This window comes from Haemaphysalis longicornis, unplaced genomic scaffold, assembly GCF_048455015.1.
Source record: "Haemaphysalis longicornis isolate Haplotype H1 unplaced genomic scaffold, Haemaphysalis longicornis Haplotype H1 scaffold_7, whole genome shotgun sequence".
Lineage (NCBI taxonomy): Eukaryota > Metazoa > Arthropoda > Arachnida > Ixodida > Ixodidae > Haemaphysalis > Haemaphysalis longicornis.
In genome coordinates this window covers 97,140,412-97,157,946 of record NW_027526422.1, presented here as the reverse complement: position 1 = coordinate 97,157,946, position 17,535 = coordinate 97,140,412, and the positions used below count along the sequence as shown (strand labels likewise).

General features: G+C 49.3%; 1 protein-coding gene and 1 long non-coding RNA gene across 4 annotated transcripts in view; one reads left to right on the top strand and one right to left on the bottom strand.

Moving 5' to 3' along the window:
- The window catches only part of LOC144146140 (clotting factor C-like), a 46,252-nt gene extending 38,286 nt beyond the window's left edge, over positions 1-7,966 (top strand). For both annotated transcript variants that reach the window (XM_077678097.1, XM_077678096.1), the window contains exons 14-17: positions 436-635; positions 1,459-1,748; positions 2,813-2,980; positions 4,410-7,966. In XM_077678097.1, coding sequence (XP_077534223.1) covers positions 436-635; positions 1,459-1,748; positions 2,813-2,980; positions 4,410-4,763 — 1,012 coding nt within the window. In that variant the 3' untranslated portion in view covers positions 4,764-7,966. The remainder of the gene's footprint in view (positions 1-435; positions 636-1,458; positions 1,749-2,812; positions 2,981-4,409) is intronic.
- Positions 7,967-8,346: 380 nt separating this feature from the next.
- Positions 8,347-10,418, bottom strand: LOC144146141 (uncharacterized). Of its 2 annotated transcripts, XR_013317667.1 has the most exons (3): positions 10,286-10,418; positions 8,721-9,142; positions 8,347-8,661 (listed from the first exon to the last, which is right to left on the bottom strand). It is a non-coding gene; the product is annotated as an uncharacterized LOC144146141 (long non-coding RNA). The 2 variants fall into 2 exon arrangements; XR_013317666.1 differs by having other exon boundaries at positions 8,347-9,142.
- Between the last annotated feature and the right edge of the window lie 7,117 nt (positions 10,419-17,535).

The following is a 17,535-nucleotide window of genomic DNA, read 5'->3' as shown; positions in this document are numbered from 1 at the left end:
AACAGCAACGAAAGGTCCCACTTGATAGGTTCCGCGTTCCGCTTGGAACGCTCGTGGAGTAGGGCAACCCGGTTCTATAAACGTTGTAGTAGGGTGCCTCGATTCAAGCGCGTATCCCCAGTACGGCAGCGCTGGCATCGAGGCACCCGACTTGGAGCAGTGGAACGCGGTAAATTTAAATTGACTTGAGCAAACCTCTAGCACGTTATCTTCGGAGGAACGAGACGGGAGAGGAACAGTTCGCGGAAAAGAGAAGAGAGGCATTTACTGGCTAGGGGCGCTTGTCAACTATCGTATTTCGTCGACAATTGCAACAGAAGGAGCAGATACGCGGCCACTTTTTTCTCACGACGTTCACAGTTCGGCTGGACATTCACCTTCGCTGGAGGGAACGGCCGTGAATGTCAACCCGTATTTGTGATCCTTGCGTTCCAGGACGGGACGCCAAAGGCTACGTTTGTCGTTGACGGCGATGGATCCGTCTGCGCGGGCCGCTTTGCCACCGGGTCACTTCCGCGTCGGAACTCGTGCCACTTTCTCCTGCGCCAACCGCTTCTACACGCTGGTAGGCTCGGAAGTGCGGAGGTGCCTGCCTGACGGAACGTGGACCGGAAGAACCGCCACCTGCATCCCAGGTAGGCCAGGAACCACAGGAGCTCGAAAGACGAATGCTTGCGAACTTCCTGAAGTGAAAGTGGAGGCCAGAGACTACCCGTGATCTTTGCAGCGAGGAGGAATTCAAAGGAACTTTTGGAGGTGATTTGCCTTAGCAAGGAGTATCCAGTGCAATATGCCGCAATGTTTTGACCGAGGCAGTGCACACATTTCTTCAAAGCGTAGACATTGCAAGAAACATTCCTTTGAAATGCCTGGCACAAACATAACCCTAAGTATGTCATTCATGTGTTCCCTAGCGCCGATGATACTTCGCAGATCTGATTTGGCAAGCATCTGGGGCGGCAATAGATGGTGACACTTGGATAAGGGTAAATGAATATCCAAGGATAAGAAATATTTTCACCGAGAGAGAGAGAGCGAGCGAGAGAGAGAGAGCGAGCGCGAGAGAGAGAGAGAGAGAGAGAGAGAGAGAGAGAGAGAGAGAGAGAGAGAGTGGGAGAGTAGTTTATTGAATGGAAGGAAAACCGAAGGAAGGCCTGATCCTATAGGCTCTGGCCTGGTACTAGGTTGTGGGAGGGATAGAGAGCATACGTATAGGGTGACACGTATGATGGTAGAAATAGAGGCGAGGGTACAATATTGTCACTGACCACGTTACAGTTGTGCTGGAGGATCATCCACGGCCTCAATAAGAACTGGGGTAGGGATGCAGATAACGAATCCTGCTGGAGCACTCAACTGTATCATCTAGTAGAAGAATGTCTGTGGTCCGCGCCAAGAGTGGCAGTTGCTCGTTAACGACGGTCGGGGAGTCAGAGATGCTCGCTCTCTGTGTCGCAGTGTGCGGCCGGTCCGACTCACCGCGTTCGCCGTTCATCTACCACGGCAACGCGAGCGAGATCGGCCAGTGGCCCTGGCAGGTGGCGCTCTCCATGTGGTCCAAGGGCGAGCAGGCCTGGGACCTGCAGTGCGGAGGCACGCTGCTCTCCGAGAGCTGGCTGGTCACGGCCGCCCACTGTGTGGCCAAAGACAGACGCGGGAACCTGCACGCACCCAAGGACTTACGCTTCTACTTCGGCAAGTACCACCGGGACGATGCGCTCGACGACGCGTTCGTCCAAGTCCGAACGGTAAGCGCTATCACTTCGAAAGGGCTATTCTTCACCGATGTGCAGAAGCACTGTCGCCAGGATCTGCTGCCAGCATGGCGACGGCTGCAAAATTTCATTTAGGATATGGCCTTTGCAGCGGAACGTTCCGGCGTGAAGCGCCTTATGTTAACCTCACGTTGCTTATGTGACTGGACTAGGTCAATACGTTGGTGGCTTCCATCAAAGGCGGAGCTGTGCCAAACGAGGCAATGGGAATATTTCCGACTGTGACCAGATTGCCAAAAAGGGTGGTCACTGTCTTCTGGTACGATAACTATATATATAGAGGCAGAACCTATACGAACAACACGTGGGCAATGTGGCGCGCTTCAGTCGAAGGCTGCATAATAATTTTAGAATCCGTAATGGAGTATCCATCCCGAACGCAGCCCTTGAAGCGATGAATAGAACACAGACGGAACGAGAGACAGACGGAAAGACAGACACACAGGCGGTCGTACCGACGGATGTGCTGAATGACGAACGTCAAAGGTTATAAAACCTCGTGACGTTCAAACCCGAGGAGACTGCTCACATCTACCTCTATCTTTATAGAGTAGATATGCATCACAGAAAAGACGGAGAGAGAGAGAGAGAGAGAGAGAGAGAGAGAGAGAGAGAGAGAGAGAGAGAGAGAGAGAGAGAGAGAGAGAGAGAGAGAGAGAGAGAGAGAGAGAGAGGAGAGAGAGAGAGAGAGAGAGAGGAGAGAGAGAGTTTTAGCCTAGCAGCTTAGCTCCAAATCACGATATTTTTTTCTTGTTCAGCTTTGGACGATACGACGTCCAAGTCTTTGAAGAGAGCGTGGGGCTGACCACCCAAGAAAGTGTTGTAGGTTTGTTGCTTCATAGGAATAACCCCTTTAATTTCATGCTGGCGCGCGATCCAAGTCACAACTAGTGGCACATTCTCATTATTCATTGGTCCGGATTTCTCACTTATTTATTCATTGCTGTTTCGTAAGGCACTCCCTTCTGCAATGTCTAGGCGAATGAGGTGACGTGAAGGAAATACGTATAGGCATTCATGACTGGTCGCCCATGCAGCCGCAGGAGATCCACGTGCACGACGACTACGACCCGGTTAAGTACGACGCCGACATTGCCATGGTGCTGCTGGACCGGCCGGTGGAGCTGACCAGTCGCGTGCAGCCCATTTGCCTGCCTAGCGAGAGAACCTCGCAGCTCAACATCGTCGATGGTAACCTCGGTGTGGTGAGTTGTCCACTTTGGTTGAAGAAATATGACTCAGTACATATAACGCTTCGGGTAAACGACCTTCAAAAAGTTAGCGCTGAGAGAGAGAGATAAATTCTACTTAACAAATGGTTACTGCAGCTTGGTGGCACAAGACCATAATGCTTCACAAGCTATGGCTGCCGGACCGGTGAGCACTTTCTGGAGATCCAGGTTTGAGCAACCCAGCGCTGCTTCCCAGTAGTCGAGGGAGGTGATAAGAGGGAAGGGTCAGATTCCCTGAAACACTATTAGATCTGCGCAACTGTCACGTTTCGAGCGTTCGACGTACCACAGCTCACGTTCGGGATAGGCTGCGCCCCCTGTAGTCAAGCTGAGGAGGCACTAGAGCAACAAGCATCCCCTTTTCAACTTGAAGAAGCAGCGTGTTCCAATTCAGTAGATACTCCAGGCCTTAACTCAGGACTGGCGCTGCGAAGCACCTCGCTTGCATCAGAGACGTCCTGTTCCAAATCAAAGCTTTGCAGCTTAGCGACCTCCCCTCCGAAGCAGAACAGGCTACAAAAGTTGGAATTGAATGTATATATACTTTTGTAAGTCTCTATGAACTCTAACTGCGTCGAGGATCAGTTTAAACAGGTGTGCGCGCGAAAGTTTATTGTCGCATAAAACACCACATTGTTTATGGGCGCAGTTTTTATCGCGCTACGCTGATAACATGAGCACACCTTCCGCGCTAACATTTATCAATACATGCGGTTCTCGGTCTGCGTCAAAATGATCACGGTAGCCTAATATTTCCCCAGCTGTACTTGCTGTATACGTGCAATCCGCGTTGCCTATATGCGGTAACATACCGCTATGTTGCAATAATCAAAGGAGTATCTCCGCTAAGTAATATCTCCGAGGTACTTCTTCAATATACCCATCTTTGCACTGTTTCATTCACAGATGCACTAATTGCTCATCTTGAAACCATTCCTTTTAAGACGGCACTCACTGCCATCAAACTTTGAACCATAAGCACCTATTTTATCATAATAATCGCATGAATGCCTGGCTCAAAGTGAATCTTAGCTGTTCGTGCGTGCACACGTCAAAGCGCACAGTCGTCTGCGTCATCAACACAGACGGGGCACGAGCGGGATCAAAATTTGGCTTCTGGTAAGAGGCAGCACAGAGTGATCCGCATATATTCGCGAAAGGCACGATCTCGTTTCACCCAAACGGTAGGGGCGGATAGGTGGACAATAAGGCATATATAAGGTATATAATGCCATTGTCCTTTATCAGGAGGTGAACCCCGACCTCAGCCCTTTGGGGGACGTGTCATCCAGCAAAGTGACGACCTGATCTTTCTCTTCTCGAAAGGTCGTATCGTTGGCTTCTTTGATGACGAGTGTACACGTGTCACCCCAATCCCTGATACATCCTTCCCTTACGCCAGGCAACCGGATGGGGCCAAACGGAGAACCGGAGCTACGCGGACGTGCTGCGGCAGGCCGTGATTCCCGTGGTATCGGCGAAGGAGTGCGAGCGCGCCTATCGCGAGGGCCGCTTCCCGCTCACGGTGACGCCCAACATGTTCTGCGGCGGCTACGTCAAGGGCCGCGTGGACGCGTGCACGGGCGACAGTGGTGGGCCATTCGCCTTTATGGACGAGACGGTGACCGACCAGCGCGTCTGGGTGCTCGAAGGCATCGTCAGCTGGGGGGGACCCCGGGGCTGCGGGGCGCCCAACCACTTCGGCGGCTACACCAAGGTGGCCGCCTTCGTTGAGTGGATACGCCAGTTCCTCTGACGACTTCCTCCAACGAATTAAGCAGCCGGAAATGCCGGCAGCCAGAACCCCCCCGTGGATTTATAACAAAGATATTCTGGCACATCGCTCGTGGTACTGACGCCGGCTAAAAAGACACCTGGCAGGTCAGCTATCGCTGTGTTATGTAAAAAGAGCTCAAAAGAGAGTAATATTTTGCCACCAATAACAAAATGATTACTGGGGTCGTTTTTAACATTGTTGAGAGAGCTTTTGTGGCCGAGCGTGAAGGCCTAGGCTCAAGAAATTTCTCTGCCAGAGCTTATACTCACCAAAAATGCAGGGCGAAGCTTTTTACAGTTTTGTACACGATATTTTTACACTCAGATGAAAACGGCAAGGATAATGCTGCTCTATTATACGGTAGTTTCCCTGACACTTGAAGGGGGGGGGGGGGGCAGCGGGGCAAAAATGACACCACGTTCACCCTGCTGTTCACCAGCTTCATCTTTACCAGCCAGCTATCGCTGTATCATGCAAACAAGGCCAACGGGAAAATAACGGTTTGTCACCGATGACGCAAGGTTGTTGCTAGGACGTTTTCAAGGTTGTTGCGAGAAACAGTATAACGGAGGATGATGGCCTAAACTGTAATTTTCTGCCAGAGCTTGTAAACTCACCGCCTTCGCCGTGCGAAACTTTTTACATTAGTACAGCGTGTTGTTGGGCAAGTTGGTACTGAATTTCAAGGGTGGCAAAATTGCGCGTGAGAGACAAGACTAAAACGAAAGGACAGGACGGGCGCAGACTCGCAACTAGCTTTATTGAAAAAACGATCATGATTATATACCATTTATTGCACAGGGGCACAGCAGCTCGGTTTTTTCCCTTTCCGTTTTCCTTATCAATGCGCCATCCTGTTCAAAAATTCGAACTCACTTCCGTACAACACAGCAAAAGGTGCGGTTACACAATTTCCAGGCTTTTATGGATAAAAAAAGGTTTCTATCAACTCGCGGCCGACTCGTTGGCGGTTTCTGCTCAGCACTCTCGTTACTTTCAACAACGGCTGACATGGCTTGTCTTCACAGGCGAAACAATAACGTGAAAGATGAGACCGTGTTTTTTTTCTAATTGATAACTGGTGTTCCCTCAAACGGTCATTGACACAATGGCCAGACTGGCCCACATATACCTTTCCGCATATGAGCGGTATAGAGTATACAACCTCAGTAGCGCATTGCACAAACTGTGTACCATGCTTTGTAAGGCATGCTGTGGCCTTGTTTGATCCTTTGAGGATCTTGGGACACAAGCCAGCCAACTTGCGAGGGGCAGAAAACACTACCGGCACTCCGTTGCTGTTGGCTACATTCTTCATGTTGTGCGCCAGTCTGTGGACATATGACAATACCACTGGGTTTTTGCGCCTCGAGGCGTCACCCTCACGGGTTCCGCTGCACTTGACCCTTTGCAACCACGACTCGGCCACCGCCATCAAGACCATCAAAGGGAAGCCAGTAGTCATCAACCCAGACAACTGGGCGACGAAACTTTCATGAACGTAGTGGTGACAGGACTTCATAAGCGCTCCTTGAAGACAGGCCATGGGAACCGCTCTTTTGACAGCCTTTGAGTGTCCAGACTTGTAGGGCAACAAACCTTTACCTATCCATGGCATGTAAAACCAACAAACATGGTCCGATAACAACGTAAGCTTAATATCTAAACACTGCAGACAATCATCGCTTGGCATTTCATGGGCAAGAGAGAGGTCTTTCATCACTAGTGGGAACACATCTAAATTCTCGTTAACAATGACAATGTGGTTAGGAACAACAGGTGAAAGTAACAACGACGGAGCTTTAAAAAATGAAGAAATCGTCAACATATCTAAAATCTCTCACTAGTTTCTCTTGCAGGTCATGCTCCAGATATCGGCCGATGCCGGCCAAAAGCATTTTGCAGAGAACTGGTGCCACGCATGATCCGACAAACACACCCCTACTTTGCACATACATACTATGTTGCACACACAACGAAACGAGAGTGCTGAGCAGAAGCCGCGAACGAGTCAGCCGCGAGTTTATTTATCAGTAAAAACCATAGAAATTGTGGGAGCGAACCTTCTGTTATGTTGTACTGCAGTGAGTTTCATTTTTTGAACAGGATGGTGCATTGATAAATGAAAGGGAAAGGAAAAAAACTCACTGCTTGTGCATGTGCAATACATGGTATATATTCATGCTCGTTTTTTCAATAAAGGTAGTTGATAATCTGCGCCCGTCCTGTCCCTCCCTTTTTGCCTTATCTCTCACGCGCAGTTTTACCACCCTAGATAAAGCTTTTTACAGTGTTGTACACTGTATTGCACGACTAAAACAATATAGCAATGTGCGTAGTACGGATCCTATAAGTGCCAGGGGCTTCAGAAATACCACAATAATATAGTTCTGAGGAGCAATTGCACGTGTACGTTGGGACTGGCATCGTTTTGGTTAAGTGTACAGATATGCTGACAAAGTATGTGCTATTAGTACGTAACTCACTGAGGCGGATGTTTGGGCCAGGTGAAACTTAATTCCAGATGTGCGAACCACGAAACTCGGACGAGAGACGAAGCGTGTGCCACTGCCGTCTTCGTCTCTCGTCCAAATTTTTGCGCTTCACACGTTTGGTTCTTTTGCGGGCGTCTTTATTTCGTTCCAAATAGTTTGCTTAAAATTTATGATTTTAGATCTCACAGGAAACATTCGGACGAGTCCTCAGAGGGAAAATAGACTCTTTCCTTTGTTGATAATGTTTTTCTGTCACAGTAAAGAATTCAAGAGGGCCCGCAGAGGGGAGTTGGGAAAGCAATACCCTTGACTCTAGCACTAACAGGGCTAGTCAATAGTTTGATAGTGGTGAATCAAGAACTTGAGTTTTAGTTCACTCAATAAAAAGTCAATATGAAGTCCATTACAAATCAATGCCTTCAAGGTAATTGGTTGCTTGTTATGTTCTGGCAATAAAGAATTTGTTGATTTTCTAGCGACCGGTGCTGATAAGATGGTAGTCTGTCTTCCTTCTATACAAGCGCAATACGGGGACTAGTAAAACCCAACAGCTTGAAAGAAATTGGATGCTTGTTTCCACAAAAAATGTTTATAGACTTTCTAACAACTGCAGTGAATAAGTTTGGAGTCCTTGTTCACTCTATAGAAATGCAATAACGAATCTAATAAAACTCAAAGTTTGAAGGCCATTCGATGCTTGTGTTCTCTCAATAAAAAGTTTATTGAACTCCTAAAAACCACAGTCGATAAGCGTCGAGTTTCTACTGACTTTTTATTAAATCTATAGAAACCCAGTAGGGAGTCTGTAAAATTCAATGCCCACTTTCATAAGAGGAGATATGACGGTCCGTAAGGGCAGTTTAAGAGGGGTCAAGGCAACAAGGCAAGAGAATGGGAAAAGTTACTGGCTACGAAATTCAGAGAATCATGCGTTGAAATGTTCATCTGGCAGCATTGCTTACAGTGTGAGGAAGTGTCTACTAACGCCCGAAGTGTGCTCGTTTTCTGTTACTTATAGGTATAGCTGTTAAAAAAGTGTGAAGGCTAAAATAAAAAAATGTAACTATCAGAAATGTCTTTCGTCTGATCGTATTTTTATTAAGCATGAAAATAGTGGAAAACATGATGTAAGGCATTTGAAAGATGTTCCATGCAAGCGAATAGAGACCGCTAAATTAGAAGAGGGTTTATTTATTAGAAATAAAGGTCTGTTACAAATGCCAAATAAGTATGACTTCTCACTTACTGAATTAACCATCACACGCAGCTTCGCTAGTCGCGTATGTGGTTGTCACAAGAGCCACTAGAGACAAGAGACTTGCTACAAAAGTGTCCCCTAATCGTTTACTCTATTGTGCATACATGCTATATTGTATGTACACCTTTATTACGGAGATCATCGTTTACTCTATTGTGCATACATGCTATATTGTATGTACACCTTTATTACGGAGATAATGTCACACACGCACTAAGGACATCCCTCGTATAAACGGGCTCACGCTATTAATTTGGTTAGGTATGTGGTTTTTGAACTAGACGCTGCAGTAACAATAAATGAACACCATTTTTAATGTAGCAGATCTCCACTGCATCTACCAGCGCACTGTACGAGTTCCAGTAACAACACATAGGATGAGCGACAGGCGATCGCGTGAAACGTGCAATAAAATGTTCACGCTGAATGTATAAGGCTTTTTCAACGAATGGTAGCGAGTCTCAGTACAATAGGTGAGCTTCAGAGGTCGTATTGGCGACGTCCTTTGGCAGGTCCCGGCGGGGAGGGAGGCTCAAGTTGACGAAGTTGCTGAAGACAATGATGCAGATGCTGGAAACCACCTTGACGAATACGGACAGCCCCAGCTGTGAACGGTATAGAAAACAAACTCAATGTACATAGGCGAATTAAGTAATTTTCGCAAACGTCTGAAGCAACATCAGCGCGATGTTCCAAAAGAAAACGCGGTCTCCAAATGCAATTGGGGAACATGTGGAGAACAGGGGACAAAAGATACACTGCGATGATGCCAAGAAAGTCGAAAAGAAAGTCGAAAGTCGCCGCAGGCTTGTCGAAATTTCGCTAGGGGAGGCCTGCACACAAGCACGCTACGAATCATCCAGCAGCAGCCCCAGAGGAGGCAGATCAGGATTGTGTGGGATCTACCACATCACGGCATCTATAAAAACGAAGCGGCTAGTGCCACCACTCGAGAATTGACCCACCGAGTGGGCGCCGAGAGCAGCCCTGCCAAACCCGATCGCATGCAGCCCTGAACCTCTTACGCAGAGATAACGCAGCACTATAGGCCGTCGCGTAAGACACTTGCTACCCTCCCCGCACCACCCACAAATCTCGACCTCGAGGGCACGAACGCCATTTACGCGCTTTCCAGGCAAATATAGTCCGCATCCTATCCGCCTCCACCTTTTTAACCGTCAAAACTCCCCACTATGCCGATTTTCCCGAGAACCCCGCGTAAGACACTTGGCTACCCTCCCCGCACCACCCACAAATCTCGACCTCGAGAGCACGAACGCCATTTAAGCGCTCTCCAGACAAATATATTCCGCATCCTATCCGCCTCCACCTTTTTAACCGTCAAAACGCCCAGCTATGCCGATTTTGCCGAGAACCCCGAATGATACGCCATATGGTCGGCAGGTGTGGCGAATCACCACTGATTCCCTCCAGTCTGCGACTTTCTACTGCCGGGTTATGGGTGGGCGACTACCGGCCCCGAAGACCATCTTTGGCTGGCCCAAAGGGCTGTCGATGCCGCCTGCGCCAAGGCATCTTGGGCTAAAGACACCTCCTTGATGCTTCAGTACAAGCTCATCTCTTGATTTCAATAAGCATGTATTCTCTCTCTCTTTCTTTCTCTGTCCATTGACCGCTCCCCACTCTGTATCGCGAGTGTTCCGTCTCTACAAAGATCGGACGGCGCAGGCCGGTGGTCAGGGCAGTGAAAAGAGCGGAAGGGGCAGCCCACAGCGCGGTGCACGTACCAGCTCGGTGTACTCGATGTCGGTGTACTGGTGGATGAAGATGAGCGCCACCCGCGTGTACGGCATCAGCAGCACGTATGACGCCTGGATCACCACGGGCAGCATGAAGTACAGCTCGTGCTGCTCCATGTCGTCCGCCTGCATTAGTGGGCACATTGCAGCACAAACACTGGCCGGGAATGCGGAGTGAGGGAAGCGCAGACATTGAAACGCTAATACTGTCGCAGTTGGCCTGTGAGCTCCTCCGCCTTTCTGGAGGAGAAAAAGACAGGATTTTTGCACTAATCACCAGGCCACCGCAGAACGCATGTACAGTGGGAAAAATTGAGGCTGGATTGACTTCGTAACGCCTTTACGTAATGACAGGCTTATCACTGAAGGCAGGCCAGATTGCTGGATAAAGGGACGAACACAAGACGTCTACGCACACAATGGGACGCTGGAATCTGTATGGGCATGCTTTCCTTTATCTTTGTCTATTTTTCTCAAAGAATTTGATGTTGAGCTAGTTTTGAAGCTCCGTACAGAGTACGCTTCGACTGAAAGGCCCTCCATCACGGCAGAAAATTAAATTCAAGTACAATAACCAGCACTCTAAAGAAATTTTCATAGCAATGTAGAACTTTACACACAGTGATGGTCTAGATGTGCAAGCATTTCGCCTGTGTTCTTCGGAATTCCCCCTACATTGAGGCGTCCCCCTGATCTCGTGAGGGGAGGACAAGGAAGTCACCTGCTTTTTCCCGCGTGAGGTGATCGCGTTTTGTTAGTGATGTATTCCACTTACCAACTTCAGCAGGTCCGGCACGGCTCGTCCTCCGAAGCCGAAGGTCGTGTCCAGCTCGGACAGCACCGCCGTGGTAGACAGCAAAACCAGCTGGCCCCAGAAGGGAGACATTTTGCGGATGTTGCCCGCCAGGACCTTGTCGATGATCCACGATGACACCTCGGACATCTGTGCGGGAGAGAGCCCGCGTTGTTCCCACAATTAAGCCCACGACAGCTTCACCAAAAGACTACAGGAAAGCCAGGCAATAGTACCGCAACCGCACCCACAGCTAGAAACACACCAAGAGACTTCATTTGGATAGATGCAGGTAGTTACACTACACAGACTGCCTGGATTATGCCTCCTGCAAGGTCGAAAGACAACATAATTCACTACCCCATATGCCGCTCCTGCCATACCATCCCCAATAAACGCATTCTATGGGGACGCCCCCTTTACCCGCCGCGGTGGCTCAGTGGCTAAGGCGTTGCGCTGCTGAGCACGAGGTCGCGGGTTCGATTCCCGGCCGCGGCGGCCGCTTTTCTGATGGAGGCGAAAAGCAAAAACGCCCGTGTGTACGAGATTTCGGCGCACGGTAATGATCCCCAGGTGGTCAAAACTAATCCGGAGCCCTCCACTACAGCGCGCCTCATCGCCTGCGTTGCGTCGGCGCGTTAAACCCCTCAATCAATCAATCAATAAATCAATCAATCAATAAATCAATCAATCAATCAATCAATCAATCAATCAATCAATCAATCAATCAATCGGGAACGCCCCCTTTACGCAAAAATGAGCCAACACGGCACTATCGAGTGGCTGGCCATTTAGAAGACCAGGGAAGAGCAACGTGGTGCAGTGGACGTCATCCAGAAGGCCATAAGTGGGAACCTGGACGTAGACATCCATGAAGTTCTTCAACACGTCATACCCCTTCGTTTTGCAGAAAATATTATTTTGTCTTTTTCTACCGCCAGTGAACAAACCATCTTGTACGGACGGTACTGAAGGTTTCCTATGGGAAGAGCTTTATACATTAGTTAATAAACCAGCTTCTGTCTAATACTGAAGCGATGAGCGTTTTTCCAATCTGTCTTTTGGGGTAAAAAAATCGCAAAATGCGGATAATGCGACGATTGGCAATTGAAAAATGGGAGGCATGATGGAAAGGGGAGTGATGGAGGGGGGTGAGGGGGGGGGGGTGAAGGAGAGGCCAAGCTCAGATCGTTTCGGAAACCGCTGGTAACTTGGGAAAGAAGCTAACTTTCAGAAAAAAAAAAACGTTTCTGGTTATTTGTGATGCAGTATAGACGACACCATTCTTGGTCATACTTGAATTCCACATGCAACTCATACTTGTAACCACTAGCAATTTGCAGGTAGCGATGTTCGTGCTGCACTTCTCTCTGAATGTTACACGGTGGCTCAGACAACCCGGAGTTCTCAAGGTGTCGATTACTACATGTGTGCAAGTGGCCCCACGGACTTTGGATTCGCCTCAAATAGAAGTCAGCCTTTCCATACGTTTCTCGGAACCTCAACCTCGGTTTGGAGCTGAATTCGTCATAAAGAAAACAGTCCCGCTCCACAAAAAGTGGATATTTATACTCTACATCTCCTCACACTCAGCCTCACGTCAAAGCCGATGTCGCCTCCGCCTCAAATGGTTTGCTGTTGCCGTATTTGTTTTGGCGCAGACTGACGGACTCTATGCGTTAGTAATTAATTCGTAGCTCTCTAATATGGCGTTCCCTGTAGCCTAGGAGCAGCTATGGCGCTTGAAACCCGAAGTTATTGTGTATTAGAAATTTTGTTTGAAAGGAGGTTTGGCTTTATGCAGTCCTGCGTTAGAAATTCTCTCGGGTAACTTGGACTTAACGCCGGCCATTCCCATTCGGGACGGCATCAACACACAATACAACTTAGTACGAGCTTAATACTGGAGTCTCGAAGTGAGCAGTGGACATTTCCGCGCCTTGACTACATGTAACAAAGTTAAACCCTCTTATGCATTATGAATGCAAGAGCATGCATGCCGAGTTGAACTCCTAGGACGCCTTGCTTCCGCCTCTTGTCGAAGAGTTTTGTAATCTTGCCGCTTGAGACGCTTTGCTTTGAGAGCCACTGTAACGCTTCCGCGTGGCTGTGAGCTCTGTCTTTTTCTAACCGTTGTTCCTCAGGTCATTCCCGTCGCCGTGTAAGGGGAGAGCTGACGACGACCGTGAATTCCGCCGTTTGTATGTTCGGTCGTTCGGTTGCGTTATTTCGCTTCCTTTATCTGCGGTGTACTGGCGTGTACGGCTAGGACTGACTACTGCCAAGTATAGACTCACGCTATGGAACGCCTCGTGCTTTCGAAGGAATGCTTTGGAAGGAGCCGTTTTTGTGTAGCGGAGAACGTACGCTGGCTTTTTCGCCCATTGGGCCATTCACTGCTTTCGCAGTATCATGAAGAGTCGTGGAATCGACGCATGACGGAAGCGAATACCCGGTGTCTACTTTTATGCAGTGACAAGTTGATCTGGCAAGCAGAGAAATGTGGAGTAGACTTGATTGTTAACGCTATACAACTTTCAGCGTAAAAAAATTGAACGAAATAAATGTGAGGAGGAGAAGTGCAATGGGGAAAAAGTTGGGGAAGCAGCAGTAGCTGCAGCAGGAAGGGAAAGCAGTGCCGTCACGTGCCCTGGCCAGGTGGGCGAGCTCCATTCCCCCAATGCGCATGATGATCATGTCCCAGGGCAGGTAGGTGAGCAAGATGGGCCACACCAGGCTCGGGTGGGACAGGAACGGGTTGCCCAGCTCCCGGGGTACGCCGATCACCAGCACCACCAGCAGGTACGTGGTTACCACAGGACTGACGCTGCACGGTGTAATAAAGGGAGCAAATGGGATCACACGCTGCTGCGCACTGCTCCCCGTGCATACTACCCTGGTCCCGAATTCCGCTTCGTTCAAGCTCGGTACTTCTTGTACTCATTTAGTGCCATCTGCTAGCTAGCTGTGAAGAAGACTCCATCCATTTTATTTAGCGGTACTGCTGAAATGATCCCGCTGTTTGCCTAATGTGGCCTGGGGTGCGAGCCGCAGAAAATCTCACAGTGTCGGGCCCCGTACTAGCCCACAACCTGGGCTGGACACAGATGAAGAGCGGCGTCAGGTAAGCCAGGCGCAAGTGCTTCCGCCGGATGTGCGATGCTAGCAGATGGTTTCTGGTTTACAGGTGCAGCAAAAAAAAAAAAAAAAAAACCATCTGTACAGCACTTAAGCTTCGCCTTTAAACATAAAGCACAGTAGAGTTATCAGGCACCGTTCTCATCGTATTATCATTCGCTTGTCATGATCATTATGATGTCATAATTAGCACACCAATTCTCATGCTCTTGATTCACACAATGACGGGACTGCCATGACACGACTCACCTCTATTTCGCTAACGCCAATTTTTCGCTCGCTCTCATCTGTCACACGGAGCCCTGGACGCTACGCGTTAAAATTAAAAAAAAATGACCGGTGGGCCCAGCGGCAAAATCGCCAAATGCGGCGCTGGTGTTCTTGGGCAATGGCAGTGCCGGGAGCCTTACGGGCTGGCGGCACAGAGGTTGCCAAAATAAAGCAGTCGATCCTAAAGGCCTATTACATAAAACAAGTACTGTTTTGTGCATATTTGGGACGAGGGACGCGTCAACGGGGCTGCGAAGAGATGCAAATGTGATCCTGAATCTTTTAAGCGGGCAGTGTGTGAACAGCGATATCTCATTTTTCGGAATGGGGGCGCTTTATCAAGCGCCACCTATGACGCCTACTCCTCATCAAACCCCTACCTCGCAACATGGACCCTCTCCACCATTCAGGCCGCCGCATGGCACGTGCCAAGCGCCACGCCATTTCCCACCCATTCTCCCCTACTACCATCTATGTGGACGCGGTTCAATACCCAAACAATCAGGCTTACGCCACTTCTATGCACGGTCCTCCCCACCCCACAACCATGTCTGTCCTCACCCCCTCTCCTATGATGGCAGAGGAAGTTGCCATTGCCCTCACTATAGTTCAAGAGCCCCAACCCACCACCATCCTCTCCGACTCCCAGCATGCCCTCTCCAACTACCTTAAGGGACGTATCTCGTCACAAGCTCTCCGTATCATCCTCCGACACCGTTCCCAGGATCCTGTGGAGCTACTGTGGACTCCGGCCCACACTGGCTTAGGAGGAAATGAGGCAGTACATTCACATGCTCGAGAACTCATTACCCGGGCTCCTGCTTCTTTTGCTCCTAACCACAGCATCCCCATCCCCCTGTACACATACACCGACATTATACTGCACCACAGACTGAACCGTCGAACCCTCCCACCCCCCCCACAGCTCCCTATCACCAGAGGAGGCCCGGATGTGGCGCATCCTCCAAGCGCACGCGTTCTCTCACCGCACGATCCTACAGCACTCCCACCCCCACCTGTTTCCCTCACCTCGCTGCCCGCACTGTGGTGCACTGGACACGCACTTTCATTCCCTCTGCCAGTGCCCCAAGAATCCCTACCCACCCCTCCCCACCCCCCAGGCCTGGGAGCAGGCCATGCGGAGCTCCGAGGTTTCGGACCAGGTGCTAGTCACCTCCCGAGGCCTCCAGGTCGCTGCGGCCCCGTGGGCAGCCGCCACTGCCACATAAGGGGGAGCTCTTTCAATAAATGTTATTTCTCTCTCTCTCTCTCTCTCTCTCTCTCTCTCTCTCTCTCTCTCTCTCTCTCTCTCTCTCTCTCTCTCTCTCTCTCTCTCTCTCTCTCTCTCTCTCTCTCTTTCTCTCTCTCTCTCTCTCTCTCTTTCTCTCTCTCTCTCTCTCTCTATCTGTTGGCCACCCCCGCACTGCCAACAAGGGCTGTACACAGCACTCCCGCTATCCGAGCTCCGTAATGGCCTGGCGGGTTTTATCACGCCAAGCAGGCAATACGCCATTTTGCTTTCTCGACGTGGGCGCCGCCCATTTAGTTGTTTTGACCCAGCGCCGTCTATGAAGCCAACGCCGCAACCGCCATGCTGGGCTAAGTGCTCCGTATTGCCGGGACTACGTTCGGTGTCCGTGCATTCCTCAACGAACCCTAGTCATTATGCGTTAAGTTGGTGGTTGCAGTACGTGTGTGTGTGTTCTGTTTTGTTTTATCTCTTCGGAAGAACACAAGAGTGTAATCCAGGTCCTCATTCGCAGCTAGGGTGGGCGATGGCGACCACGTCTGTCGCGAGCTGCGGTAGCATTAGGGGTGGTGCCGGCGTGCTGGTGGCACTCCGTAGTTCCTCGATGCAAACAGTACCGGTATGGTACCGACTGGTATAAAATTGATATTGGGGAGTACTAATTTTCAATGCCGCCCTGCTTCTGATGTTCACGGATTAGACATGTCTACCCAAACGGACACGACAAACGCGGAGTGAGCGCTGCGCATTGTCTCATTGACTCGCGCTCGCAGTGGACTCTCGACGAGGCGATTGCCACGCTGTTTACACTACATCGTTGTACAATATGATCCTACTGAAAAAGGCTTATGAAAATAACTGATGGGTATGAATTAACTGCGAAGAAAATAAACACAGCCGCACAACTCGTCATACTACTATTCCGAAGTTATCACCATGCTTGCGCAGTGTTGCTCGAAGCCGGTGTTTTTGCGACCCTCAGCTTATACCGTGAATGATTTATGCAATCACCAATGGCTGGTTTGAAATTGCAGTACTTTAGATTTCGTGACAAGGCGAAAGGATATGAAAGTTTTCCTTTATCCGCGTTGCGTACAGGTTGAGCTGTTTCCGAATAAAACATTCGCGTATCTGGAGCTGCGCGTCAACATTAAGACTGCCTGCCTATTCTGATATCGACCAGCAGTACGCGACGGAGAAAATTATCCTTTAATATCGTTAGGCAGTGTAATGCGAAAAAGTAAATAAACCTCCGTAATTTTAAACATTAGGTTGGATGAAATTAGGATGTTTACAACCCCAACTGGTTGTATAGTGACTGAACAGTGTGCAACATTTTAAATTTATTACAAGGAAACAGTAATGATTATAATGTTATATTGTGTAGGAAAAAATTATTTACATCTAGCTTTAAAGGGGGTTCCGTTTTGTCGCTCTTGTCACAGCCGTGTGAGTTAAAAATCATTTTGCTCCGTTCGCTACCGTAAAGTGCATCACTCTGACAGGGAGTTTGCCGTCGGTACGAAGCTTTTGCGGTTTATCCCCGACGTACATCAATCACTCAACTCTAGGTCTTCGGTTAAGCGATGCAGCATAAACATGCAACCGCACTTCCTTTTCACCACTCCGTGTTGCACGCGTATGCAGCCGGTGCTTTCTTTTCTGTGTTGGTATTACCACGACTGCACGGTGTTGGCCTAATGAAGTCAGAGACTTGAACGGCATCGCAGCATAGGCTAAAATATTTGAAAGTTGCACAAAAACTAAGCCCACGGTTACAAACACTAT